The sequence below is a fragment of the Lichenostomus cassidix genome, chromosome 1Aa (assembly GCF_008360975.1).
Source record: "Lichenostomus cassidix isolate B80296 chromosome 1Aa, HeHo_3.0, whole genome shotgun sequence".
Lineage (NCBI taxonomy): Eukaryota > Metazoa > Chordata > Aves > Passeriformes > Meliphagidae > Lichenostomus > Lichenostomus cassidix.
Genome location: NC_139480.1, coordinates 17,773,473 through 17,801,092, shown reverse-complemented (window position 1 = coordinate 17,801,092; position 27,620 = coordinate 17,773,473). Strand labels below are relative to the sequence as shown.

General features: G+C 38.4%; 1 protein-coding gene across 3 annotated transcripts; it reads right to left on the bottom strand.

Annotated features, from left to right (window-relative positions):
• Positions 1-1,436: 1,436 nt before the first annotated feature.
• On the bottom strand, positions 1,437-27,620 carry ZBED4 (zinc finger BED-type containing 4). 3 transcript variants are annotated; one of them, XM_085041556.1, is made up of 4 exons: positions 27,423-27,620; positions 20,703-20,779; positions 16,257-16,325; positions 1,437-6,713 (listed from the first exon to the last, which is right to left on the bottom strand). In XM_085041556.1, exon 4 carries the CDS (start codon positions 6,310-6,312, stop codon positions 2,794-2,796), a length of 3,519 nt encoding a protein of 1,172 aa, XP_084897682.1. In that variant the 5' UTR covers positions 6,313-6,713; positions 16,257-16,325; positions 20,703-20,779; positions 27,423-27,620; the 3' UTR covers positions 1,437-2,793. The 3 variants fall into 3 exon arrangements, with proteins under 3 accessions (XP_084897682.1, XP_084897672.1, XP_084897692.1); XM_085041546.1 differs by lacking the exon at positions 16,257-16,325; XM_085041566.1 differs by lacking the exons at positions 16,257-16,325; positions 20,703-20,779; positions 27,423-27,620 and adding an exon at positions 10,275-10,444.

Below are 27,620 nucleotides of genomic sequence, written 5' to 3'. Positions count from 1 at the left end.
ATTGCAATTACTGAGAATTTACATTAAAAATAATAAACCAAACACAAAACACTCACTCAATAACTTACCTCAAGCTTCAATTAAAGCTTTCAGCTGTTCTTTTGGAGTGATTCTTTTCTCACAGGCAGCAGTGCCTGAACTGAAGGAGATGCTCCTGTAACTCTTATGAAAAGATCAAGGCTTGTGTTCTCAGTTTCTCCTATTTTAATTTTAATTTAAGAATTAAATTTAATTTTTATTTAAGAATTCAATTTAAGGTCTTTGGGGCCTTTGTATTATCTTTATAAAAATACTAACATAAGCTTTTAATTAATTCTTAACCAGGCTGACACTGAAACTGCCTGGTCTTCAGAACTAAGGCCTTCAAAAAACCAAACCAAACCAAACCAAAATGAAAAAGAGAAATCACAGATATAAACAAAGTAGACTAACTTCAACTGATAAAATTTTTGTTTTAAAAATAGTGACTAGTTCTTGTGTTCTTAGGAAGTTTTGAAAAAAGCATGACTATACAATTAATTATCTGTATAAGAAGCAAATTTGGGGCTACAAAATGCCATCACTACAACTTTGCACACAGGGAGTTTGACAGGAGCTACAGTAAAGACTCCCTTTAGAGAGGCCAAGATGCTTGCATCCAGAGAACTGTGATTTTCAGGTAAGCTTGTTCACTGCCAGTATTGCTCCTTGGTTGATGTAACTCAACAATGCTTTAAGTCATAGGCTGCACTTACATTCAAGCCTTGAGTGAAAGTTACATCACTTTAATTTAAAAAGAAAAATGTTTTTTTCATCCTTTCGCTCCACTGGTTTGGAGATTAAAAAAGGGTCAAGGTTATATTCACAGTTAAAATGTAGGGAAAAAATCCTGAGATAATAATTAACCAGCAATCATTTAAACATGTTTCCCAATAAGCTGCTTCAAACTCACCTACTTCCAGCTATATGTAAGCTAGAACAAATTGTTTTATTACTGCAGAAAAAATGTGTGCTGTTCTCATTTAACCCTACAGGAACAAAGAGATGCTGACTGCTGACAGAATTAAAAATTATCTTGGAAAATACTGCAGGGAAAAAAGCAGTATTAGTCTTTTCCCAAGTACATGATGTAGTAATTTACCTAAATAGTACAGGTATAAACATAACATCATGGAATAACACTTGAAATACCTGAAACCATAAAATGTTTTGAGAAACAGCACATGGAAACCAGAGCCACTTGTGAAGTAATTCTACAAATTTCCCTGAGGTTAAAACAGCTTTTGGAAAATGAAAAAAACCAGAATCCAGGCTCAAGTCCAAAGAGTGAAATGGAAAACCCATCTTTTCACAGAGCTTGTTCTGTAGTATATTTATGATAACAATTGTTTGCATTCATTTTTATTCAATGGTTGTCTTAAATGCATCTGAAAATAAAAGGCAGTGTTGACTACCACTGGAAAATTGCAAATAAAATGTTTAATTTCAGAAACTGAGTTCACCATTTATAAATACACTAAAACATAGTAAATGCAAAATTAGATTAGGCATAGGTAGAGTATTTTAACAAAGCTACAACTTTTCTAAAAGGTCATAGGCAAATGATGACTTGTTTCCCAAAAATGTATTCAATGAAAACTGAAATGAAAATATGAATCTTTCTAGAGTTAAACTAGGGAGAATGTTCATTTCAAATGAAAATGCTGGCTATTTTTTCCATCTTACTTGAAGTTTTAAGGGCTCTATATCCCATTTGCCTGATGGACACCAACAGTTAAGAATCAACCCTACTACATAAAGTTCTAAGCAGTGCACCATATCCATAAGGCTATTACTGAAAACCAGAAGATCAGTTATTTCTGTACTAGGAGCTTTAAGACAGGCTGTTCTACACAATTGAAATTACATTAGGAGTAAGGGCTCAGTTTTTACAATAGGGACCTTACAGTTTTGATGCACTAAAGATTAGAAAAGGCTTCATAATGACATTAGAGTCTTTGTGGTAAGTTGCCTTTTTTGTACACGGTATTAAATAACAAGCATTAATTCACAAACTTTGAGAGAACTTCCAAAGACCTTTTATAAATACCCAGAATATTTCTGTAATTCATTTAAAATGTAAAACCTGAACAGGAGAAACCAGAATGGGAAGTTTTACTACCGATTGCTGTATAACTGACATTCCGTATCATCTTAAATTTAAGGTTTATTTTCAGCTATTAAGTCAACAGTCTCCTGTAAACACATCTTTCTCAGTAACTCTTCTTAATCCTTTAAGTACTTTAGGGCTTGCAGTTAAAAACACCATATGATAAAAAGAGAGCTTGAACCCCATCTTTCATGTACAGCTTTCACAACTACAAAACCTGTTTTCTTGCAATTAAAGCAATGTTCAACTAAAATACAGTACCTGGTTTATGGTTTTTACATAATAATTGAATAAAAAACTACAGAATAGAACTGTTTACATCTTTTTTTTTTTTGCCATTCTATTAAAACAAATGACTGAGCTTTTTTAAAGTTCATTTACAATTATGGATTAAAACCTACATAATTTTGTATAATTTGACGAGGCAGGCTATCTCTAGTGTGAACTTTTAAAAAACATATATACAATATCTGGCCTGAAGTACTATGAATAAGGCACATGTAGACATATTGAAAGCTGAAAAAAATGAACCTAAAATTTGGAATTATAGTCACTGATTAGATGTCATACATGGCCCCTACTGGAGCAATTTAAAAATCTGAGTTATAGATAGTTAATATCCAGTGAGCAACAACAGATTTAGTCTAGCAGTTTGTTCATTAGTTTCAATACTGGAAGTATATTAAAGGAAGATTCACTTTCAAAAAGATAAGCTTTTCAAAGTGTTCAATCATTAACCTTGACTGACTAAAATTGTTGCTTTCATTGGATGTATTGAACAATCTCTCTGAAGGAACAATGCTTGGTGGACAACCCAAGAACCTGACAGCCAATTTTGACAGTACTGGCCAAGATGACTTCTTAAAGTTCCAGTAAGTTAGAGGATCACAGTTATGCTCAAGCACTTCTTCCTCCAAGTAAGAAAGCACCATTTCCTCTGGTAACTTTGCTCTCTCTTTCAGGTCTTTTGTTTTCTTCATGTCACCCATGAGTGACCAAAGATTATCTTCCCCATACGAATTTGTAGATGGTGAACCTATATCACATCCATTGGAAACAGGTTTATCATCATCTGAGGTAGAACTCATTATTTCCAGCTCCCTGATTAAGTCTTGTTTATATTGTTCAGCCTCCTCTTCTGTAAATAATGATGTTTTATACCGGGGATCCAGCAGTGTAGCAAAAATGTACCTTGGATCATGAAGCGTGGAGGACAATCTACTCACCATAGCTTCTTTCAAAGATTTCAGCATAGTATCTATGCCCATAGTTTCCTCAAACAGCATTTCAATTTTTCTGTTAAGTATATGAATCATTGGAATCACTTGGCTTAGAGTAGACATGTGTGTACTCATCTCCCTACTTGCAGCTTCGAAAGGTTTGAGAGCGTGACACACCGACTGCATGACTTCCCACTGGTCACAACTTATTAGCTCCCGAAAGCTGCACTCTATTGACATTTCATCAATTGCTCTTTTCTGTTCAATAAGACGTTCAAGCATATGAAATGATGTATTCCACTTGGATGGAACATCTTGTATTAGCTGATGCTGAGGCAACTCATACTCTTTTTGCAACTCAGCTAACTTCTCTTTTGCTTTTGCTGACCGATGGACGCGTTCACAGATCTTTCTTGCAATACTAAGCAAATTCTGAACCATTCTCTGGCTTTTAATAGCCTCATTTACGATAACATTAACAGTGTGACTAAAACATTGTACACTTGAATGATCACCTTCATTTAAAGTTTTCTCTATACTCTGATTATCAGTAACAGTAATCCCAATCTGAAGTCCAATGGAAGTAATCCATGTTTCCCACCAGTATTCTAACTGCTTTTGAATACTGATTCCATTGTAGTCGCAATCGATCTGCGATACATTTAGTAGTGCTGAACAATGGTAATCCTCACACTGTGGTCGAAATGAAGACTCAAATGTTACCCAGTGAGCGGTCAGGGTTAGATATTCTCGTGTTTGGTTGCTCATCCATATTCCAGATGTAAAATGGATCACTCCACTTTCAGCTTCTTTAAGATGTGAAATAATTATTTGTTTTACGTTATCATACATATCTGGAATTGCTGTCCTAGAAAAGTAAGATGGAGAAGGTAAAGAATATTGAGGTTGCAAATATTCAAGCAGCCTGTTAAAGCCAATGTTGTCTACAAAAGAATATGGCTGAAGGTCAAGTGCAATCATTTCGGCTACAAGACTTGTGATTTTTTTGGCAACTGGGTGAGAGTCACAAAACTTGTCATTGGTTTCATCAAAATTTGAAGATCCTAGTAATTCTGTGCGGAGTGGCATGTGATTATCCGTAGATGAGGATAATACTGTCTCTGGGACATCAGTTTTCAGTACATTGTTGTGAAACCGCTGCAAATGTCTTAGAAGGCAACTTGTGCCTAGGTTTGTTGGCTTTTTCCCCCTACTTATTATACGTCCACAGTGTGTACATATTACTTTTGTTGAATCTGCAGAACAAATTGAAAAGTGATTCCACAGTTTTGAGGTCTTCTTACTGTTAACAGGAAATATAATTTGATTATCATGTGTAACCATTGTAGGCAAGTCAGTCAACTTTGAGGATGAACATTCTGCAGAAGCCAATGTGGCGTAAGGAGAATTTGCCAAACTCACATCAAGAAAGCTCTTTTGGTTTCCAATTACATCCGGATGGCGTCTATACAGATGTCTCATTAAGCAGCTTGTGCCCACATCTCCTTTCTTACCACGACTTATCATACAGCTGCAGTATCTACACACTGCTTTTAGACTGTCTGCAGGTGAGAGTGAAAAGTGGTGCCAGACTTCTGACTTAAGCCTTTTCATAATCCTTTTATTTTGCTGAAACACAGCAGTAGGTTCAAATATTAGTGGACCTAATCCGTCACACTGTTTTTCAGGAGATGAAACAAAGGAGACTTCACCTATATCATCAGAAGATGACAGCATTGAGTCTTCCACTAGACCATCTCCAGATGTGAGATTAGTATGGATCTCCTCTGAGATTCTGTCTGGAGAAGAGGAAACAGAAGTTGGCTCTTTCATTAATTTTCCAGGAGAGGATGACATAGAATTCAGATCACTATCTGATGGCAGTAAAGAAGGCAAGAGAGTAGGAGGTGCGGTGTAGAGAGGTGGTATGCTGGTACCACCCCCATTCTCTTGCAGCACAATGGAACGATGGGCTCTCCACATGTGTCTTATTAAACAACTTGTTCCTAGATCTTTTCCATTTTTTCCTCTACTGAATTCATTCATGCAGTGGATGCAAACAGCTTTAGAATTATCTAGAGGTGACAAATAAAAGTGTTTCCAGACAGCAGATCTCCTTCTCGAACCTGATGCACTCTTTGGAATTACAACTGTTTTTTCTGCTACATTCTCAACAGTGTCATCATACTGGTTGTTGGCCTGCTGTGGAGATGTACCAACCATGACTTCTTCTTTGCTGCACTTTTCAGAAACTGAGAGATCTGGTATTTCTTCAGAAGAAACAACAGAAACAGATTCCTCAATTATTCGATCTGGAGATGGTATTTTAGAAGCCATTTTCTTCACCAGTTTTATGGGAGATAACATAGAACTCAGATCTCCAACATCTGCAGATTGAGGGGGCAGCAATAATGGAGATGAAGAAAAGGAAGATATACCTGGCATAGTTCCATTTTCTTGAATTAGTACAGTGGGATGTGCTCTCCTCACATGTCTCATGAGACAACTTGTACTCAGATCCTTTTCATTTTTACCCCTGCTAAATTCTTTCATACAGTACATACATATTGCTTTAGTGCTATCTCTAGGAGATATAAAAAAATGGTTCCAAGCAGGTGACTTTTTTCTGGAGCTTATGTTTCTGCTAGAAAGGAGGCTTTGTGTCACAGCTTCCATTGCTACATCATACAGCGTATTACTATACTGAGAAAAAAGAGATCCATAATCATCTTCATTTTCCGTAGACAAGTATTTGCCAGGGTTGTTGGCAATGAAGTTCTTTTCTTTGTCTTCCTGTTCATCACTGCTGTCTGCGTGTTTGAAATCATCTTGTTCTGTCTTTATATCCGTTCTCTCTGGAGTACAGTTAATATTGTTGTCTTCTTGCTCTACTTTCAAGTTATTGATTTTACCTAATACAAAATTATCATCCATTCCGGGGGAATCTGCTTTACTCATGTCCATGGATGATAAATTCTTGCCAAGACTTCATTTATTAATAAATATAGATAATTTAAAAGATCATTTAAAATTTGATTAAAATTATGTATCTTGTATACTGAATGTAAAAACAAAATGTGTGCATATCTTAAAATAATCTCTGGTTTATGAATTCTGTATCTGTGTTGTGCATAAGCAAATATAATTAATCATGAAAATGCATTTAAAAATCATACTCAATTAATGGAATCTCATTTTTTCCCAGGATCAGGACATTTCACGTCATAGGTCAATGTTCTCAAAGACAGCTACTCCTAAATGCTTCATGTTGTAGATATATTCCTAAAAAATGAATGTTCTATTTTCTTGTTGAAGAACGCCATTCTGTTCATCTTGATTGGGCAACTGAGATTCTTTTGCACCATCTAAAAAAAAAAAAAAAATCAGAAGACAAAGTTGACTAACACACATTAAAAAACTACAGTAAAGGTGAAATGAAAGCAGGCACTAAATATTCAGTAGGTTTTGGCTTTTTTTCTCCTTTGAGATAAAAACAATTCAATGAACTATTGAAAAAAAAAAAGGAAAAAACTCAACCTTGACTCAATACATTTACTGTGGGCAAGTATGTGTCTACACAGCTCTGGTTCAACTTTGACAAAATCTAGAGTCCAAGCATCACTTTTGTATTTGCTTGCCTCATCCACATACCTTGCCTCCTCCTCCTACATCATAATTCAACCACTGCATGCACACACAGATACCAAATACACAAACACACATCTAAACCCATATACTACATAAGTGTCTGTATCTACCAATATATATGAACACAAGCAAGCATTTAATCACATTAGTGCAGAAATATGTGCTTAAAACCAAATATTACATCATACTCCTGTACAAGTGAACCCCTCATCACTGACAGCAGTCTTTAAAAAGAAAAAAACAAGTCTGTATAAGGGTGTCCAGCACTGCCACACAAATCACTCTTCCTCTGACCAGACTCCCATGTTTGTATTTATGCCATAACATTCCCAGACAACAACACACAGTAGAAACAAACTACTTTCGGAGTTTCATGATTAAAACTGGAAATGTTTAATTTAGGACAACTGAGCCGTATAAATGCCATACTGACAGAGAGGTCTTCCAAAAGTGTAACAACGTCACTCAGAAGCAAAGACACACACAGTTGCATATGCTGGTGCCTAGGGCAGCACTGCCAGCTCAAGTTCTTCTCAAACCCAATGGTCACACTAGAAAGCCCATTTACGACAAGACAGCTATTTCCAGTAATGAGTGAAGACTTTTCACCACCAAAGCCAGTACAAGAATAGGTTTTTGAAGCTGTATACAAAGTTACATACAAAAGAGCAACAGCAGGCTCAAGAGCTGAAACTCCCAAGTATCGCTCACAAATATGAAGAAGCTGTCTGCATTATCAGTCACTTTTTTTTCACTACAATTATATCAGAATTCTAAATTTTGCTAAACCTGTTCTCATTCATTCGTGTCGTTAATGCTGTTAGTGGTGTATTCATTCAAGATAATGAACAGTTTTGGCCACACTGGTCATGGTACACTATGCATTGCAATTTTTGCAAATTGAATTTTTATCTTTCTCCACAGCTGAAGCCAAAACACAAATTTAAATTCATTATTTTAAAAACTTCAAACTTCCCACAACTTTTATGTGTTACTAAAACACAAGAAGAACTGGAGTGACTCTCGACGTGTCCTGCACAGGGTCAGGAGGTTGGACTTGATGATCCTCGTGGGCCTCTTCCAACACATTCTATGATTTCAGCAAAATTAGCCTCAGAGAAATTAGCCACAGCCACAAAACACATTTAAAAACTCTGTTACTCACACTGACATTTCACCCCTGTGTCAAGATATACGTCATATTAGCTTGTAACCTATTTTAACTGATTTTTCTCTGAGGTCTGTTTACAAGAGAAATTAGAAACACTTATTTTCTGTGGATTTCTGATTTATGGAAAACCTATCATATTATAGAGATAATTTCCTTTCTTTTCCAGTGCAAGTGAAGGCACAGGAAAAAGGAGGGGAAATCATCTTGCAGCTATTTAAAGAAAAGAGAGATGGAGCAGTCAGAATTTGCAAAGATGTAGGGAGAAATTCTGCTTTTCTTCCTGTGCAAGTTTTATTATTTGTGCCTTTCTCATTCTTGGGGAAAAAATAAGAAGATACTTTCAGATACCAAAAGATATGAGGGTTGAACATGAAGAACAATGAAGGAAAGGACTTGAAGAAAAACCTTAGATTTCTAGAAGAAATTTACACTACACAGGACTTTCCACTGGCGTGAGAAATGACATCTAAGAACAATTTTGGCAGCCAGACTAAATTTACATGATTCAGAATAAAACTGAATGAAACAGAAACTAGTGATCACACACATACTGATGATATGGAAGTACGTGGATCTGGGATAAGAATAATAGTGTAACATAGTCAACTTTTTTTAATAGCAATCAATCTAAGGATTTTTGTTTCATCTTTACTTTGATCTAATCTGTGAATTTGGAGCTTGCACTGCAAACAGGAAAAGCAGGAAAATATAATAAGCTGTTGTGACTTAAGATCACAGAATAGAAAGGCTCACAAGCAAGTGACTTGATGCAGAGCTTACAGAACATAAATTATGCATGGAAGTGCCAAGTTACAGTAAGGACATTACTGATTCCTAGCTAGATTCACACCAAATACATGCGTATATCCACTGGCACTGGGTTCTGATGAAGCTGTGTGCAATTTCTTTGGCTCAAAACAGGTAATCACATCTTTATCTTCCAATTCCTGTAATTTCTTAACTGTGCAAAACCAATTCTAGGTTTGAAACAGAAAAACCCGCAGGATGCTTCAACTGCCTTTGTCCTGATAATCAGTTGCTGCTTAACACAGTGAAGCTTAAGGTAGCTGTGATGGGAAGATTTGAAAACCTGATAAATAAGACCAGTTGCAAACTTTATAACCACACTTAACTAGATTGACATTCATTAACAACACATTGCCAGTGGTTAAGTTCTTAATCATTATTGGCCATTATCATTACATATTCAAACACTTAGGCCCTAATCACCTTATCCTAAATTAGCTTTGAGTACACAATACCACTGAGCTGATGCCATGTAGTTAAATACTAATGGCTGTGGTCCTTGGCAGTCTTAGTTACTGAAGCTGAGGTGAAGAGATGAGGGAGTTATTTAGACTCTGAAGCAGGAACCATGGAGGTAGACTTCCTCCCTATTTCTCTTTGCTGTCACTGTGTGTTTTTAATACTCATCATCTCTTCCACCAAAAAATGTGGGAAGCAATCTCATCTGCTCCTGTCCTTATTATCTTCATTTCTTTAGGATCAAAAATTGTTCTTGGTCCACCAGAAATCTTTCCTGCTTGTTCTGTATCCTTGGTTTTTGACTGCAGTTTTTACTACTTGAATTGTTGATTCACATGTTTTTTACCCCCCCTTTTGAGCAATTAAACGTAGGTCTCCCTTTGCAGCTACATTATTTCTGTATTTATGCTTAGCTGTGAAAATGCCTCCATTATGTTAGCAGCCTTATTATGTTATTAGCAGTGTTAGAAAGCACTTACAGACTGTGATCAGTTACACTGTTCTAGTGTATTTATGACTATGTGTAAGAAAAGAAAACATTATTTGTATTTTGCCCACTTTATGGCTGTTATAGGTTTCTGGCTACATAGTACATATATTTGTCTGCATTGTTGCTGCCTTCTAGAAATGAGCAGAACTAGCTGAGACTAGAGAAGGCACTCACTTCCTGAGAAATCCGCGAGGTTGGATGCCCCTTAGAAAATCCTGAGTGTATTTTTTTCCACTTTCCTTCAAACAGCTAAGCATGATCTTAGTTGCTTTGAGAACTGGCCAAATGGCAGAGCTCAAAGGGCTGCAATCAGCAGGGCAGTCTAGTTAGGGGAACCTAGCTATAATTAACCTGAAACACAGGAGGGTCCATCTGAATAAAAGGAAAACTTTCTTTTATGAGACAGCAGTAGAGCACTGGAAGTGGCTGCCCAGAGAGGTTGTGGAGTCTCCTCCGGAGACAATCAAAACCCGACTGGACAAAGATCCTGTCCTACCTGCTCTAGCTGAGCCTGCTTTAGCAGGGGAGCTGGACTACATGACCTCCAGAGGTCCCTTCCAACCCCCATCATTCTCTGATTCTGTTTTATGATGTCACATCACACTGTAAAATTAAGCCAAGCTATTTCCCTTCAAACACCCTTGCAGGTTCAACCCAAATTTTCTTTAGAATACAGTCCCCAGAATGCTCAGGGTTAGAAACACAGGTATGTTTTTCATCTCCTCCTCCCATGCCAACTCTATTTAAGAGTCAATCTGTCTTAGTAAGAAACAAAAAAGGACAGAGTGTTTTAAAATTTTATAGTCACCTAGAACGAAGTATGAGTTTGGTTATGATCACCTTTACATAGCTTTACATACCCTTGGACCCAAGCTATTTGAAATTAAGGACTACTGCTAAACAAACAGAATATTCAAGGAGAAGAAAAATGTTTCCAAAGGTAGAAAAGGCTACAGGCAATCAGCTCAAAATTAAAGTGATTTGTGCTTTTGAAATCACAATGAAATATAGTCACCTTGGAATAAAATATCTTCAGAGAAAATAAATGGAACTAAATAACAACTGTCTACTCAAATGTGCTACTCTGGACTATTAGCTCCGGACCGAGCAGTTGCAGTCAGTGGTTCACTGTGGTAAGAAGCCTGCAGAAACATTTTATAGGATTTTCCATTCAAAATGGGATTACTGAAAGCATACAGTGGTTGACAAGAAATGTCCGGAGAATGTCACTGATCCTAAGTGCCACAGCAAACTGCCATGACCAGAAGAAATAACTGCTGAAGGAAGGAGGTAAAAAGTGAAAACACTGGTGCCTCGGAAATACAGAGACATACAATAACACACAGAAGTATGAAAAGTATGCAAGAACACTGAACTATAAGCAATTATTTTTTGTAGAGCAGAGCGGGGCCTGTAAGGTTTAAACAATTTTAGATTTTAGATTGAATAGTCAGGCGATAATTATGAACTTGATTGTATCACAGAATCTTGGTGCAAATAATGGTCTAGAAAAAGTAGTTTAAAGCATAAACTTTACATTCTTTTTGAAGAGCATGTAGTGTAAATATAAAGACATACATCTGCAAAATGCAAGTGCAGTTTTTTCAAGATGTGAAATGTGGATAGTGAAAGTAAAAGCATTTACTATTTTGAAAAAATCAGAAGTAGTGACAGATTTTGAGTGTAAAATGTATATAAAAGCTCATTAAAAACAATTTGCACAAACGGATGTCTGTTTTAAAATAGTGTTAATCTTGTTTATCTTTGGAAATGTACAGGCATCATTAAAAACACCAAATAAAAAGAAAAACAGAAAGAGCAAGCAATAAGAAATACATACTTTAAGAAATTATTATTTGTTTCAACTGCAATGGCAGGTACTGTGCTAATTAAGAAATATTTGCTAAAGCAAAACAATCAAACAAAACAGAAGCACACACACAAAACCCTCCAAAAATTCAGAAAAACACACATTCAAAATCCTTAACAAATAAGCAGAATGTATTAGTATAAATTTATAGTCCAGATGAACCTTACTGCTTTTCAAATCAGGAAACCTTGAAGAAGGAAAACTAAGAACAGTGGCATTTTTTCTACAGAAAGTTCCTATGACAAAGTATCAGTACTAGCTCACCCATATGGAACTACAGAGGTTTGCAAGATACTGAGCAATCAAAATGCAGAATTAGAAGAACTGGAAAACTGGCATGTTAATCACACTTTGAAACAAGGTGGGTCCTACTCTCAAGTCTCACAGAAGCTCACAGGAATTGGCACGGATGCACAAGCATGAAGTAGGGGGATGCAATAGTTTCATCTTGAATAAAGCACAGAAAGACAGGCTCAATAGAAGAAACAAGTAGTTCTGGACTTCATGGGAGGTATGATTTGTAGAGAACTGCTGGAAAAGAAAAGAGATGACTCCTTTACCATTCCATTACTTTTTAGTCACCTGAAAGGCATATTTTATGGTAACTAGTAACTGCTGTGGTTTTACAAAGGTTTTCCCTCCAACTCCTAAAACACCCTCTCACATCCACAGCCCCAAAAGCTCCATCTGGACACAAAGGAATCAAGAGTGGAAACAGCATCACCAATACTGAACACTGCTCCTTGTTGACATGAATAGTCTCCTGTGAGCTCCCTGCTGCACTCATGCTACTTGTCAGGACACATAACAGGGACCTTCAATTTCCTGAAGTATAAAGATCTCTTATGCCCCTTCATGTTGCTCAGAAATTCAGGGCTTGGTGTAAGCTGGGGCCCAAATTGCAGACAGAGAAAAAAAACAAGGTGCAGAGTTGAGTATTACAGTGACTGTTAGACTCTGAGTACTCAACTCTAATTACAAATGCAGGAATTTTGCTGAAGTGGAGACCAAAAAGATAAAAATGGCTGCTAAATGTAAATATTCCCCTGCTTCTTGCCTCTTGCCCCACAAAACATCAAATAATTTTACTGGGAACACAGACGATTTTAAGCAGTAAAACAGATCTGCTAGGGCCAAGTTATACTTTTTTGTTTTAATGGACTCCTCTATGGTTTCCTGTTTTCCCCACCACCTCTAAATGAATAATAATTTGAGAAGTTAACAGCTCAGAAGTGAAAATTTTAGTCATAGACTACAGTTAAATGGACAGCATTGAGTTAAAATCTAACCAGCACACAGAATACACCTAACACTGTACAAACTCAAACTCCTCAAATGTAGCCTCTTACTCTTCAAAGATGTTTTTATTTTTACATCTGCTTTCTTCTCTTGCTGCTGTAAACTTGAAAAGTCAATGGGATACTATTTACTAATTATTTTCAGATATTCCCTGAAACCTCAGAAAAGATCCAAGAACTAAAAGCTCCAGTTTTGTACCAATACATCTATCTCAAACCCCAAATCATCTGCAACAGTGTATAGAAGAGTGCGTGTGCCAGCTCCCCCTGCACAAAACTACACTGGTTCTTACTCCATTGTGTAAAAGGTTGAAAACAATTCATGAAAGTGGTGAAACTGAAGGGTAACAATATGACTTCTAAATTAACATAATTGAAAAAATACTTTGGAACAAAGTGGAAATAAAGATGTAATATTTTTAAGTAATGTTTATTTAAAAAAAAAAAGGATCCAGTTCTTAATTCAGTTCTTTCACTCGTATTATCCTCAAACATAAAACTTCTTAAAAGAATTGAGATAATTTTAAAACATGATACATTACTATTATACAATATTATACGTTTCATATTAATTAAAGCGTGATATAAATACGGATGCTCTTGTTACCATGCGTATTATTTACATCGGGCTGACATTTAGTTCTGGAATCCCCGTTCAGTGGTGTAGCAGGATGCACTGCCTGGAATATGGTAAAAAAACTTGAACAATGCCCTATTTGCAAACCTACAGGTGGTAAATGAAGATGGGAGAATCATGCTGCTTTTGGTGTTGAATAATGCTAAAACCAGTCTGACTCATCAATTCCAAAGCTAAACATCCTGATAGTGAGATGAAGGTGTGGTAGATCTGCGCCTGGATAAACGAACAGACAAGTGATACAAGTGATACTACTGATAACTTATCATAAGCTGCTGAGCTGACACAGCTGGAGACATCTGACCATCGTCAGTCACTTTACACTATAAAAGCCCAGTCCCAAATCTTAATGCAGGGTCTTCTAACATATCCGCTTCTTGGAGTCTATGTATGGAGATTCCTCCCTTGAGTGGGGACATTCCTCAAGGTTACTCCTCTTACTCCTGGAGGCTGAGCTAAAGAGATTTGCCCAAGGTCATTGTTATGGGTGAGTAACATCAATCTACTTAAGTGTTTTGCTAGCTTTAATACAATTGCTTTAATAGGACTGCTTCAATACTGCTTCATAGTACACTATATTATAATAGTTGTTATAGTTCCTATACCGTGTAGTAATTCTGTAAATGGCTTCTATCGAATCATTACCGTAATAAATCATGTATATTTATATAAATATATCTGGTTTGCCGTCCTTAATCCTGCAAGACAAAGTTGTATAAAGATTCAGTTACTCCTGTATAATCCTTTAGAGAAAAACCGTTGACAAAGTCTGGGGTAAGATTTGATCCAGCAGTACCCAGGCTCCTCTCTGAGGGGGAGTTTGGAAAGCAAGGTGGTCCTTTCTGCACCCTGTGATTCAACAGGATGGCTTCTTTAACAGACTGTCTGAAGCTCCAACTCTGCCCATGAGAAGCGCCCAGCCAGATTTGGTAAACAAACTCAATACTGAAATGTCATCAGAATCAATGAGACAATGGCTGCTCAGCATGTGTAGGAATAAAGCAGGTGTCTGATACAGGGCAGTGAGCCAAAACTCAACCTTCTTTCTGGAGAAATCAATCTTCATAATTCATCTGCCAATTTATGAAGCACATATCTATTTGAAGCATCATCCTCCACCACCTAGATTTAAGCAACACTGTTAAACATGCTAAAGCCCATAGCACAGAAATCCCAATTCTACATGGTTTAGAACAGCATTTCTCTTTACAAGTAAAGTAAAAATGCAAAGCTACAACAACAAAACAATCACCCCAGTCAAAACTGTATCACTCTCAACTTTTTAGTAAAAATTAAAGAACAATGTTGCATTACCATCATACATAATATTATGTATCACCAGAATTAGTAGCATTATTCACACCTACAACCAACCACCTGATAAGCCTTTAATTGTTGCTATTTTTTTTTCCTTAGTGCACTAAAAATACCATCAGATCTCAAATGGGGCTATATCCCTTCACATGTCCTTTGCTAACTTCCTAGTGCAGCACACTGTAAGGAAGGAGAAAAAAAGCATGTTCTACACATGATAATAATTTCTGTCCCAGCTTCTACTAAGAGATTGTTCACAAAAAACAGATCTATCACAGTAAGTAAATCACGTCAACATTTGTCAAGGATCCAAACTGTCTTAAATGTTGAAGTGTTATTTCTTATTATCAGGCATGCAATACTTGCAGGATACGTTTCTAAACTATTGTTCACACCTACCAAATGTCAGACCTGTCTTTCATTTGTTAAAATGCCGATGTTTTAAGCAATAGCTTCATTAAAATTTTAAGCAAGATTTTCCCAAGTCTTATACATCAGTTCAGTGCTGCTTCAAATTAAAGCTACAGTAAATTATACGTTTATTTTGGTATTTTTATCTTTTACAATTTTTGACAAACAAATATCATATGCTGATATGATGGTGAAATTCTTAATGTTACAAGAAATAATGTGGTCTTCTTAAGAAAAAAATTAGATTTTTTTTTTTTTTTTACACAGCTGAAGCATGTCTTGTCTGGCTTAGAGCATTTTTAGAGCAGGACATCAAAGTTGCTTTTCGTATCACATGCTGTACAATTTGGGGCTGACAGGAGATGAATAAAGGCTGCAGTAACACAACACAAGGGTAAAATGGAGAAGATAAAAATAAGAACACAGGAGGAAATATGCATCAGTATAATCACAGAATAAGAAAAAACACACAACCAAAACCACAGTAACAACACGTAAATTAGAAAAGAATGAAAGGCAAAAGACTAAAGATTTATTCCATATTTCTAGAGAACAGTAGCCTGCTTTCAGAAAAGCATCAGAAAATTCAAAGCAAAGCTCCTCTAACAACTCTCTTCTCCAAGTTCTCTCAATTCTCTGCATAGCCCACTAGACTCTTCTTTTTCTCCTCCCATGCAGCCCACAGCTGACAAAATATATGGGATAGGATTAGGACAGGAGCTTTTTCTACTGACTACCTTCCTAGCTTGCAACATAATAAAAACCATACACTTTTGTGGGGTTTATTTTTGTTAAATGTCTACCTTTAAATCCAGTAAGAGTGAAACTTCAAGCACTTTAAGGATGATCTCAAACAGTAAGAAATGAGACATCTGTAAAGGAGATGTTACAAAACTGAATAGGTAGGATGATGAAGAACAAAAAATACTGTTAGGAGAGACACACTATGTCTTGTGCAGTCTTCTTGGAACTCTTGCTGAAAACATTCATGTAAGTATTAAGCGGGAAGAAACCTCGAAGAATGTAAAGTGAGTACTTTACAGAATATAGTATTACATTAACCTGTTACAACTATAATTTTTCTAATATAAAAAATTGACCTGTACCTGTTGAACTGCTAAGATTATCATATACTAGTATTTATTTCCATGCTAGCCAGATGAAGTCTGAAGATATACTGTTTTAAAGACCCTTCATAGCTTCCCATCAACCCAATTCTGTCCTTGATGCCAGTTGTTTATATGTCCTCAGATAGTTTCAGCAGTGCAATTGAGAGGTTTTCCATTACTTATATACATCATATTTGTATATGTGTAACCTCACATAATACCATGCTTGTATAAAAAAATTGTATCCTGGAATGCTTGTGAACTTAAAGGAAGGTTAGAAAGAAAATGCAATTCATGGTACCCAAATAGACAAAAATATTTTCAAGAGTTTAAACAGTAGTTTATATACTTAATAGGGATTTTTTAAAGGTAAGCTCAACCATTCTTTTGTCACAAAACTTTATTTCAAGTCAGAAGAAACCTGGTATGGAGAAGAAACAAATTTCTTTGGAGAATCATTTGCAACTAAAGGTATCTTCTTTCTTCCTCATGTAATAAACTGAAGAAGTATGTCTAGATTTTTTCTGAAGTAAGGAAAAGATCACCTCTTTACTAAATTGCTAAACAAAACAGAAAGCAATATTCACAATACTATCCAAGGTAATTTTTAGAGTTCAGCAACACTCAGTTTCACCACCATGACAATGAGTACAAGAATGGTAACAGAAGAGGTAACTTTAAAACCAAGCTCCCGTATCACATGCAGACACAATCCACATGCCCATGACAGGGTGAACTTCTTATGCCTCTTTCAAGTATTTTCTGTCATTCTGTATGTTCTAAGTAAACTGTACATTAATCAGAAGCATCTGACATTTTCACCTGAAATCCCAGTTTAAAAAACAATGATCACATCTCTGTGTCTCTCAAAATAAACCTTCCTATTCATGGAACAGGGGAGAGGGAGAGAAAAATGAGTGTGCATGTCTCTATATTCACTTGTCATTCCTTGATTCCTAGTCTCCATGACAAGAGATAATTTCCTCTTAACCCCTTCTAGGGATATATTCTCTTCGCCTTCTTCAAGGCAAAGTGAGACTTTGCAAAGACTTAACTGACTCAGACAACCAAGCCAAAGGAAGCAGAAATTGTTTCCACCAGCACCACACTGAGCACTAGCAGGAAGTCCAGCTTCTCCCACCCCAGGCAAATAAATAGGTCCTTCTAATAGCTTCTTCTCCTAAAAGAAATGTTTTATAGAAGAACCATCCTACTGCCATAGACAGATCTTAATTTGAGCAAATAAGGTTTTGCTCAAGGAGCAAAAAATACATGACTAAAGCTTTTTGTCATTAGTACTTAATTCTAACCAGTGCAGTTCATGAGCTTTAACTCATATAACGCAACTTCATTTGTAAATACGTTTTACGCAGTACTACTACGCGGGTGCTGTATTCAGAGAAGGATCCACAACATTATTAGTACAAGAACATGTAAAGAAATGGATAACCCTCGCTGTTCCCATTCACTTGATTCCTATTATTATATATAACTATTTTAATAAACCTAATCTTTTGTGAGGTATAGAAAAGGGAAATAAATAAAAACATTTAGAGAAAAGGATGAGGAATCTGTGCTCTTTATGAGCATCACTGTATTTCCTGTCATAAATGGATTATGGTTTCCCCACAGTTCAGTAGGCCACAAAAGACAACTCAAAATCACTAGGAAAGGAAAAGAGCAGAACCTCAATTCCTCATGTTTCCCAGTATCAAAAGCAAGAATGCTGCTGACAGCACAGTGTACACACAGTTTGGCTCCCTGAAAGCTGACCCACTCTTCCCACTGCTCCAGCAGCTATTAATACAAGTCACAGCAAGTGACAACCTCCCATGTAATGAGTTTTACACTGTTGTCTTTTGGCATTTTTTCCCCCCCTCCCATCTGCACATACGTTCCCATATAATGCATATCATGTTTCCACCTTTAAAGCAGAAGAAAGAAGGCGAACCACAGAGTAAAAACCAGAAAATCTTATATGATTGCCATCAGATAAGCCACATTTTAGAATTGGGATTTCGAGTCCCAAATCTTATGTTATGAAAAGCTGTCACGAGCTAGGAGCCAGTAGTTGCGTGTTTGATATGAACAGGCAGCAGTTTTCACATTGCTTTGTTCTCTCCTACCTTCTCATGGCACATCTAGCACTACTAGATCCCTTTAATCAGGAACTAGATTTTCAATGATCTAAACTTCACATAAAAATTAGTGTATAGCATATGCACTGAAAAACAAATTCTTACAGTGGATACAAAAGGATGTACACCTACAACATTCTGACCTACCACAATTTAAAATTTTACCAGAGAAGGCAACATCTGGACAGCATGTTCTCAGGAGACTCCAGTTCTCTATCTGTTTTTGGGGTACCCACTGTCAGGAGAGTGCTGCCTTATTCACAAATGAAGAAAGCATCTACCAGAACATTGAGCCTGCAGTCAGCAATTATTTCATATGGGACTATAAATCAACAAATAGTTCTTGAAGGTACTAAGACCAGATACAGATACTAATTTTCATTAGACGGGTAGTACCAAAGTGGATTATTTTCACTGAAGGCTTTTAACCTTGAAAGTCACAATATACTACAGTGCTTGACATCATGTAATGAAATCGTCCAAAGCATTCAGTGACCTTGAGTATATTAGAATACAGCATTCACTGTATGCTGTATTCTAATATACTCAAGCATGGAGAGGGAACTTTTGGATATTCTGGAAGAACAACATTGTCCCTTTAATCAGATTTCTTTACAGTGGTCTAAAAACGACCTGAGAGGCTAGTGCAAACAACTACTCTCTCCTGCTATTCAGCTCTGCTCTGGGCTTGGAAAGCACTAGGAGTTCATTTTTGCTTAGACTCTGATGAAGAACAATCCACAGGCAGATTTAGTGTGTAACAAAACCTCTCACATCTTCTGTATGTGTCACTTAGGGAAACTTCACTTTAAGGAATGAATCTGAATCATGTTTTTAATTTTCTCTTCCTACAGAGACCACTGTCTTTCTGGGAAAGGCTGTGAAAGTTGGGACTGTTCAGCCTGGAGAAGAGAAAGCTCCAGGGAGACTTTAGGCTAGCCTTTCAGAAAGAAGGGTTTGTAAGAAGGATGGGGACAAACTTGTTAGTACAGCCTGTAATGATAGGAAAAGGCTTGTCTCAGATGTATTAAACAAAAAGAGGGTAGAGTCAAACTAGATATAAAGAATAGATTTTCTACAATGGGGATGGTGAAATGCTGAAACAGGTTTTCCAGAGATGTGGTAGATGTCCCATCTCTGGAAGCATTCAAGGTCAGGTTGGATGGGGCTCTGAGTGACATAGTTGAAGATGTCCCTGCTGATGGCAAGGGGTTTGACTAGGTGGCCTTAAGAGGTCCCTTCTTCTGATTCTATGACCCCACCAAGACCTCCTAGCTCAACATTTTCCCCACCTTAAACATTTTGTCTGTCTGTTGCTAACATGCATGCTAACCAATAATACAGACAGTTGAACTATTTTATTCACGGCACAGAGAGGATGTGATAAGAAATAAACACAAAGCTCTGAAACACTACACAGGAACAACATTTATTGTTACTCTACATATAAATGCTGATGTGCATAAGAAGTATTTTTTTTCTACTGCATCTTACTCAGGAACCTCAGGCTTCCAAAAAATCTGTACTCAAAGCTCAAACTGAATATAAAAAGTTTTAATATTTTCAGACAAAAACCTCAGAAGAAAATACTAAAACGAATTCTCTCAGTGAAGACATGAAATCTGATTAAGATGCCTGTAATTTGAGTACAGGATGAATACAGCATCTAAGTTACCTCCCCTTTTAAGTGGTATAATTCAGGGTAAGGATGTACATATGCCAGCTGATACCACAGAGTAAGAGGTGCCCCATAAATCATAAAATAGTTACTATTTCTGTACCACTCTAAAGATATCCAGGCTTCTAAATTCAATTTTTAAGGCTCGGGCACTCTCACAAACCTTCTGCTAAATTATTAAGCTACACACAAGTCAATGCACAGGCATACAATTATTCATTACCTTTATCCATTGTCTTCCTCTAAATTAATAAAAACAACAATAGAAGACCCAAAACAAATAAGCTGCCAACTAGTTTTATTGAGAAAAACAAACAAACTTACACATCTGTTCCACTGCAGGCAAGCGGCTTCATTTGAGGTTAAATACTTGCTACTCAAACTTAATGAGATGATTGTATCTAAAGAAAAGAAGAAAGTAATTACTTTTAATATTTTTTCAAACACATTAACTGTCACAGTCACAACTCATGAAATGTTCCAAATTTCTCTTTAGGTCACAGCTCCAGGAGCTGCACTTATATGACTCTAATCTTTTTTCAAATCCCTAGCTCTCACAATTATCGAGAAAAACTAGACATTCTCACTTGTAGCACTCCAAAGCAAAAAAAAATACCAACCCCCCCCCCAAAACCGGTATATGCCCCTCAGATGATTGCTAAAATAAAGTTAAATTTTTGTACTTATTTTAGAACTGCTCCATTTTTCATGCTTATGCTGAATGAAACAGAGTCTACACTACATGCAAGATTTTAAAGGATCTTGCTGACACCTTTCCATGCACTACAGGATTCACCTGGTTACACGTTTTCTTCATGAGCTAAACATATTGCTTACACACTGCACCAACCATGAGTATTAATCAACATGCAATAGCACAGGATCAACACAAGATTATCATTCCCTGTGTATGAGAAAGAAGCGGTTGCAAGTGGAGCATATTAGATCACATATTTTGACTTAGCAACAAAACAGACCAAAACAGTTTATCACAGGACACATTTGAGTTTTGCAACTTCAGTCCCACTGACCATTATACAGACATGAGTGCCACTGTGCAGAGGCCCCCCCCAGCTGTTACACTGCTCCCAGTACACTGAAAAAAACCCAACCCAATAAAGAAAACATTTTGCCACCATAGAAAATCCATAACCTGCAAAGCATTCTCTCTTATGTTGCAGTGACTACTCTTCTTAATCAGACTGAGATGTCTAACTACATATACAAACACACACACACACACCCCCCACACACATACACCCACACTTTGGGGTTTTCTCCTTAGGAAGAAGGTCACCTCTCAGAGGGCAATATACAAACACACACACACACACACACCCCACACATACACCCACACTTTGGGGTTTTCTCCTGAGGAGGAAGGTCGCCTCTCAGAGGGCAGACAGTCCTGATGACTGGCTTAGTGTGCATTATGAAAAGAGCTTCTTTTACTCACATTTTTTACCTTAAAACACTCCTTAGTGCCTCTTAAGCAATTGAAACATCTCCAGAGCTGTGCTGCTGGCTAATTTGACTGTTGAGGTACTTCAGCTATCCCTATTACAGCAACATTTAAATAATGTATACAAAGAGGAAGGTGTCAGCCAAGGAGACAAGACCCACCGACGCACGGTGCTCAGTGGAGCAGTTAGGGAACGCTCCTCAGATGTGGATTAAGCTCCTCAGGCAAAGCAGGGAAGTGAACCTGGCTCTCCCACATTCCTTACAAGTGCCAGAGCCATCAGACTACAGGCAAGATAAAGTACAAATATGCATCTTTGTGCTCCCTGATGTCTTTAGAAAACAAAAGCAAAACCCCTCAACCCTTCCACTCCCATTTTCCCCCTCTTTGATTGGTTAAAGATTACTATAGTTTCAAGCCAGGCCAAACATTTTTTTCAATTCAAATTCATCTTTGGGTTTTCTTGGTTATTTTTATGAGAAGAATAATAAAGAAAAAGTAATTTTAGCTGGATCTCAGCTTACTTTTTTTAGAGGCAAACACTTATTCAGAAAACGGCATATGGAATTACAGCAACAGGTAAAGCAACATAATTATTGAAAAGCTGCTTAAATTTACCTATTTGGGTAAACTAGGCACAAATTCTTTGATCATTGTCATATGAGAGAAATCTATTATTAAATATATTTTCCCATATATTTTGAAATAATTGCAGAAAGTATTGCTGAAATATGTTCAGCTGTTGAAGTACTGAACCCAAGAACTGGCTTTCATATTAAATATACAGAAAATCTGAACAGTCACTGCAAGAATTACTCCAACACATCAAAGGAAAAATATATCTGTATGACAGTAGTGAATGCAAACTAGAAGACATTACTTTAAAAAAAAAAAAAAAAGAAAAAAGAAAAAATCCAACAACCTTTCACAGCTGTAACAATGAACTAGTAACCTTCCAAACCTTCAGAGAGGGATCATCCGACCCTACATGTTATTAAACAACAAAACAGGAAGGGAAAGAGGTGAGAGATGGAAAGGGCCCAACTGCACAGCAATTGCTAAAGAAAGCACACAGGTTGTTAGCTTACATAAAGATTATAGCAATACAATAATATTTCTTATGTCAACATCCACCGAAAACCAGTCTTAGACTATAGAAAAGACTCATACCTCACTTTCCAATATGTTGTTCAATATTTAAAAAATCACTATTTATTCTGAATCATCACACTTGAATGAAAATAAGGGCTTTAAAAATCAAGCTATTTCCCTGTTGCTGCATTAACAGCCCATCGTATTGAGTTCTATCTCATCACAAAAAAACCCGAAAACCAAACCACAGCCCCAAACCCAAACCAATACTATCACGGTTAAACTATGTATCACACTGATTCAGGACAGAAGTTCCTTTGCTTCACTGAAAATAAAAAAAACCAAACACACAAAAAATAAATAAAAGTTTTAGTTTTTCTTAGTTCTTGACCTGAGAGCTTTAGATTTCACTTGAAAACTACAGTTAGGCCACAGAAACTACTAAATTTTTTTCACTAATTGACTGAAATCAAACAACTCCATAGTTGTAAATTGACCAATACTGAGAATGTCATAACAAATGCAAAATAAAGAGCCAAAGATGTACAGAAAACAAGGCACAACTGCCACATAAGAACACTTTCTTTGTGAAGTCTGTTTTGAAAGTGTACACTACAACATGTAACATTATGTAAATTACGTTAATTTATGTTACTACTAAAATACACATTGTCCCTACTTCAGGAAAAAATGTCAATCATGATGATGAGTTAAACACTCTGCTCTATATTGTGCAAAATTCCCCACTAAACTATCTATAATACTCTTTTCTATATAAAACTAAGCCAATATACACATATCATTATGCTATTTGCATAAGACTGATTGTTTTAACTGTTCATTACAGTGGCAACCCCATAGCAAAATATGCTTACTTTGAAGATGAAAACTTCTAAAAATTAAAAGCGAGCTGCAAAAATACAGGATTTACAAACCCCCCTGTATATATTCTTCCCTGTGAATGGCAGTAAAATGCAGCAAGCTGTTGGGAAAGACAACATGTACATTCTTTAATTCAAACTTTCTCAGAGGGAAGAAAATCTCTCAGAAGTTAATGTATTTAAGGTTCTAAAAACTCAAAGAGAACAAATTCTAAGAAAAAAAGAGAGAAGAAAACAGATAGACCCAACAGGCTCAAAGGCCACTTCCTTCTGTAACACCGAGTTTTTAGAAGTATTTGATAGGATATTCTACTTTAGAAGATGGAAAATTTTAAATAAACACGTAAAATTCTCTGACCCTCCTATATTTTCCAAGGCCCTGTTCAAAGTCTCAGTGATGTGTTATGTTTATTGAAGAAGACCCCCTCTGCACTAACCACCTGTGACACTGGCATTCTGCAAACATGACTCTTACTCTGGACATTTACTATCTTGGTTTAAAATGAGCCATAGTAGATGGAAACACCAGACAGAGAGGCTGTAGGAGACAAGTTAACAGAAAAACAGCAAACATTACTCTAAGCTAATCGCCTGTCTAGCCTTCTGCTATTCTATACCTTGCCTCTCACATTATCAATGAGGATGCTGTACCTGTCACACTTTTGCCTTATATAGATGACACAAACCAGTCATTTGGCCACTTAAAAAAACGTACTTGTCAAAGGTACTGGCAAAAGCAGGGTTTAATATGAATATGTGAAAATGCAACTTTACAGAATTCAGTGGCAAGGTTTACTCTATTATTTACTACACAGACTAAGGCATACAAAGGAAGATCAAATAAGCAATTTGGAATGATTTACACAAAAGCTGTGAATGCAAAAGCAGTAAGAGTGCAAATGATATGGATGGAAATTATGAAAAAGGGTTTAGCAGCACTTAATATTTGAGTACTTTAATATTTACAAAGTGATTTGATAGTTTTCACAACAATTGTGAGAATGACAACTATGGATTTGAACTAGTAACATTTGTACCATAATTGATTCACATACACACAGGTAAAACAATGTTTACACCTATTTCTATGTGTCTAAAGACACCTATGAAAAATTCCCCTCAAATTCACTAAAATACATCAAATCCCTTTGCATTTCCTGACAGGCAATGGCTGCACCTTGAGGAACATGGAGATAGGGGCTGAGGAGCTGGCAGTCCTTGAGTACCACAAACTTAAGGGTCTGCAAGCTCTGGGAGGCACCAGCACAGCCTGCTGCGGTCCAGGTGAGCTCCAACAGCCTCACTTAGGACTGCTGTTTATAGGGTCAGAAGATGACTGACTTTGGCCATCAGTAACTTTCCAACCTGGCCGTAAATCAAGTCAGTAACTACCAAGCTTTTTTCCCCAAAGTGCAGTAACAATGGCACTGTTCCACTCAGGCTACAATCAGGTAAATGGTTTACCAAGGCTACAAAAGGTAATTGCTTATCCTTTGTTTCCCACCTTTACCATGCCAGAGCTCCTGGTACGATCAGGGAGTGCCTCACAGCCCAACTGGTACAGTTAAGGGAAGCTTCACCACTCAGCTTGTTTGGTCAAGGCTTACCAGGAGCTTCCAAGAACGCAGAGCAGTCACAAGGATGGGAAGTATTACACCACCAGCAGTAAAAGTTATTGTTATGCAGAAGTGCAAATGTTTAGAAAACTTTTCTCCGAGATGCTTAGTTTAGGTATTTCATTTCACTTATTCTCAACCAATTCTTACATTTGACTGCTCTGGAGAACTCCTGTGGAATAAATTCCTCAACATCTGTTGAAGTTGGAAGGTACTAGCAACAAAAAGTATCGAAGTAGATATACATCCAACTGTACAAAAACTGTCAGCACCTTGCCTGTTGGTTTTATGCCTAGGGGAGAGCACTTGAATTTCTAATTGTCTACAAAGAAAGTTATGTTGCTTTTAACAGAATTTCTTCCTCTGCAAAACTAATCTCCATAGTGAATAATAACTAGAATGCCCCTGCCCAGTATTGGTACAAATACAGGCTTCCTAGCAGCAGCATAGTATCTTAGAGATAGTTGATAAAGTCTTCCAGACTTCACTCCCCCCAGTATGTACTCCATGAATGTCCTCCCAAGGGTGCACGTCTGCACTTAAAGCGAAACACTGCATTATTGAAGATAACCCTTAGAAGAAAAGTGCTGTGCTCCTGCTCTTGAAAAGCAAAACAGATACACATGTATAGTGGGCCATAAAGACAACAATACGTAAGGAAAGTCTGGAAAGTACATTCATGTTATGGGGGCTAGAAAGGCTTTCTCTGCTTAGTATTATAGGCATAGCATGACAGCTCATGTTAAATTATTGAAATCTCTCAAAGGAACCCACCAGAAATGAGACAGAACTGCTTCTAACACACAAGCACTAGGGAAAAAGGTCTCTACGCGGCAAAGTCAAACTCTACCATTTAGCAATGATAAAGAGAATCACCATTAATGCAAAAGATGCTTTAAGCTTTCATTACAATAAGAAATGTTTTTACACTTTTAATAGGCTGTATATGCAGCAGACAACTTTACGTGCATCGGAAACTCCCGGAAATCCAAGTAAGCATTCTAACACAACTACTCTAACATCAGCGGCTGTCTCGGTGAAAATCTAGAAGCTACAGAAGACATTTTTAAGCAAAAATACCACGCCCCAGGTAGAAAACGAGAGCAGCACTACATGAAAGCTAAATTCTGCACTTTTCCGAGACACCATTCTTGAGCGACTCTGCCCAGGAGGGATGGCTGAACTTCACCGCACACAAGCACAGACGCGGTGCTTACGCCGCGGCCGAAGCCGCTGGCGGGCGCCTGCCCACCTCATGTCCTGTTTCTCGGGAGAAAACGCTTTTTAGGATTTCCCGGGCTTTCCGGTCCCGGCACCCCACTGGGAAGCCTGAACCCCAGGCGGCCCCCGGTCCCCGGGCAGCGCCGGTCCGCGCCCTGAGGAGGGCGGCGGGCTCTCCGCCCCGGGGCTGCCTGGGCCATCTTGGGTCGGGATGGCAGCGGCCACATGGTCACCGCTCCCTCCGCGGGCCAGGCTCCTGCGGCCCCGCCAGGTGGGCGCGGGCGCTCAGCCCCGGCAGGTCCCGTCGGCCCGGCCCGACCCGCGCCCCGCACAATACCGGGGGGAGCTCGAGGCGCGGCCGGCGCCGCGGCGGGCACCCCTCGCCGGGTGGTGGGGCCCGCCGGGCGGCCCGGGACGGCACCGAGCCCCTAGCCGCCGGCGACCTCCGTTCACCGGGCCGTCCGGGCCCCCCGCGGCGCCCCGCAGACAATAGAGCCGGCACCGCGGGCCTGGTTCCCGGCTTCCTGAACCGCCCCGCCGCCACACGCCCCCTCCCTGGCCTAGCGGCGCTGTCCCAGGGGCGCTCCCGGGAGGGACGGGGCGCCGCCGGGCCCGGGACGCAGGTCCCCGGCCGCTCAAGGCAGCGAGGCCGCTGAGGCCGAACGCGGCAGTGGCGGGCACGGGAGGGGGAGGAGGAGGTGCGGGACCAGGGGAGCAGCGAGCCGGACCGCCCTGCCCGGCGCCCTCCCGGTGCGGGAACGGTGCTACTCACCTCCCCGGGCGGCCGCCGCGGGGGAAGCCGGAGGTTGCCGTTGCCGCCGCCCGGCCGGGCCCGAAGGAGTTAAGAGGAAGGGCCGGGCGGGCCCGTCCCATTCATTACCCGGCGCTTTGTCTCCGCCGCCGCCGCGGCGCTGAGCAGCTGCCCCGGCTCGGCCGCCGCGGGGCGCGGGGCGCAGGCGCGGGGGGCGGC

Excerpts from the sequence above, each read along its gene's own strand:
- ZBED4 (XM_085041556.1), bottom strand. The coding sequence starts at position 6,312 with ATGGACATGAGTAAAGCAGATTCCCCCGGAATGGATGATAATTTTGTA.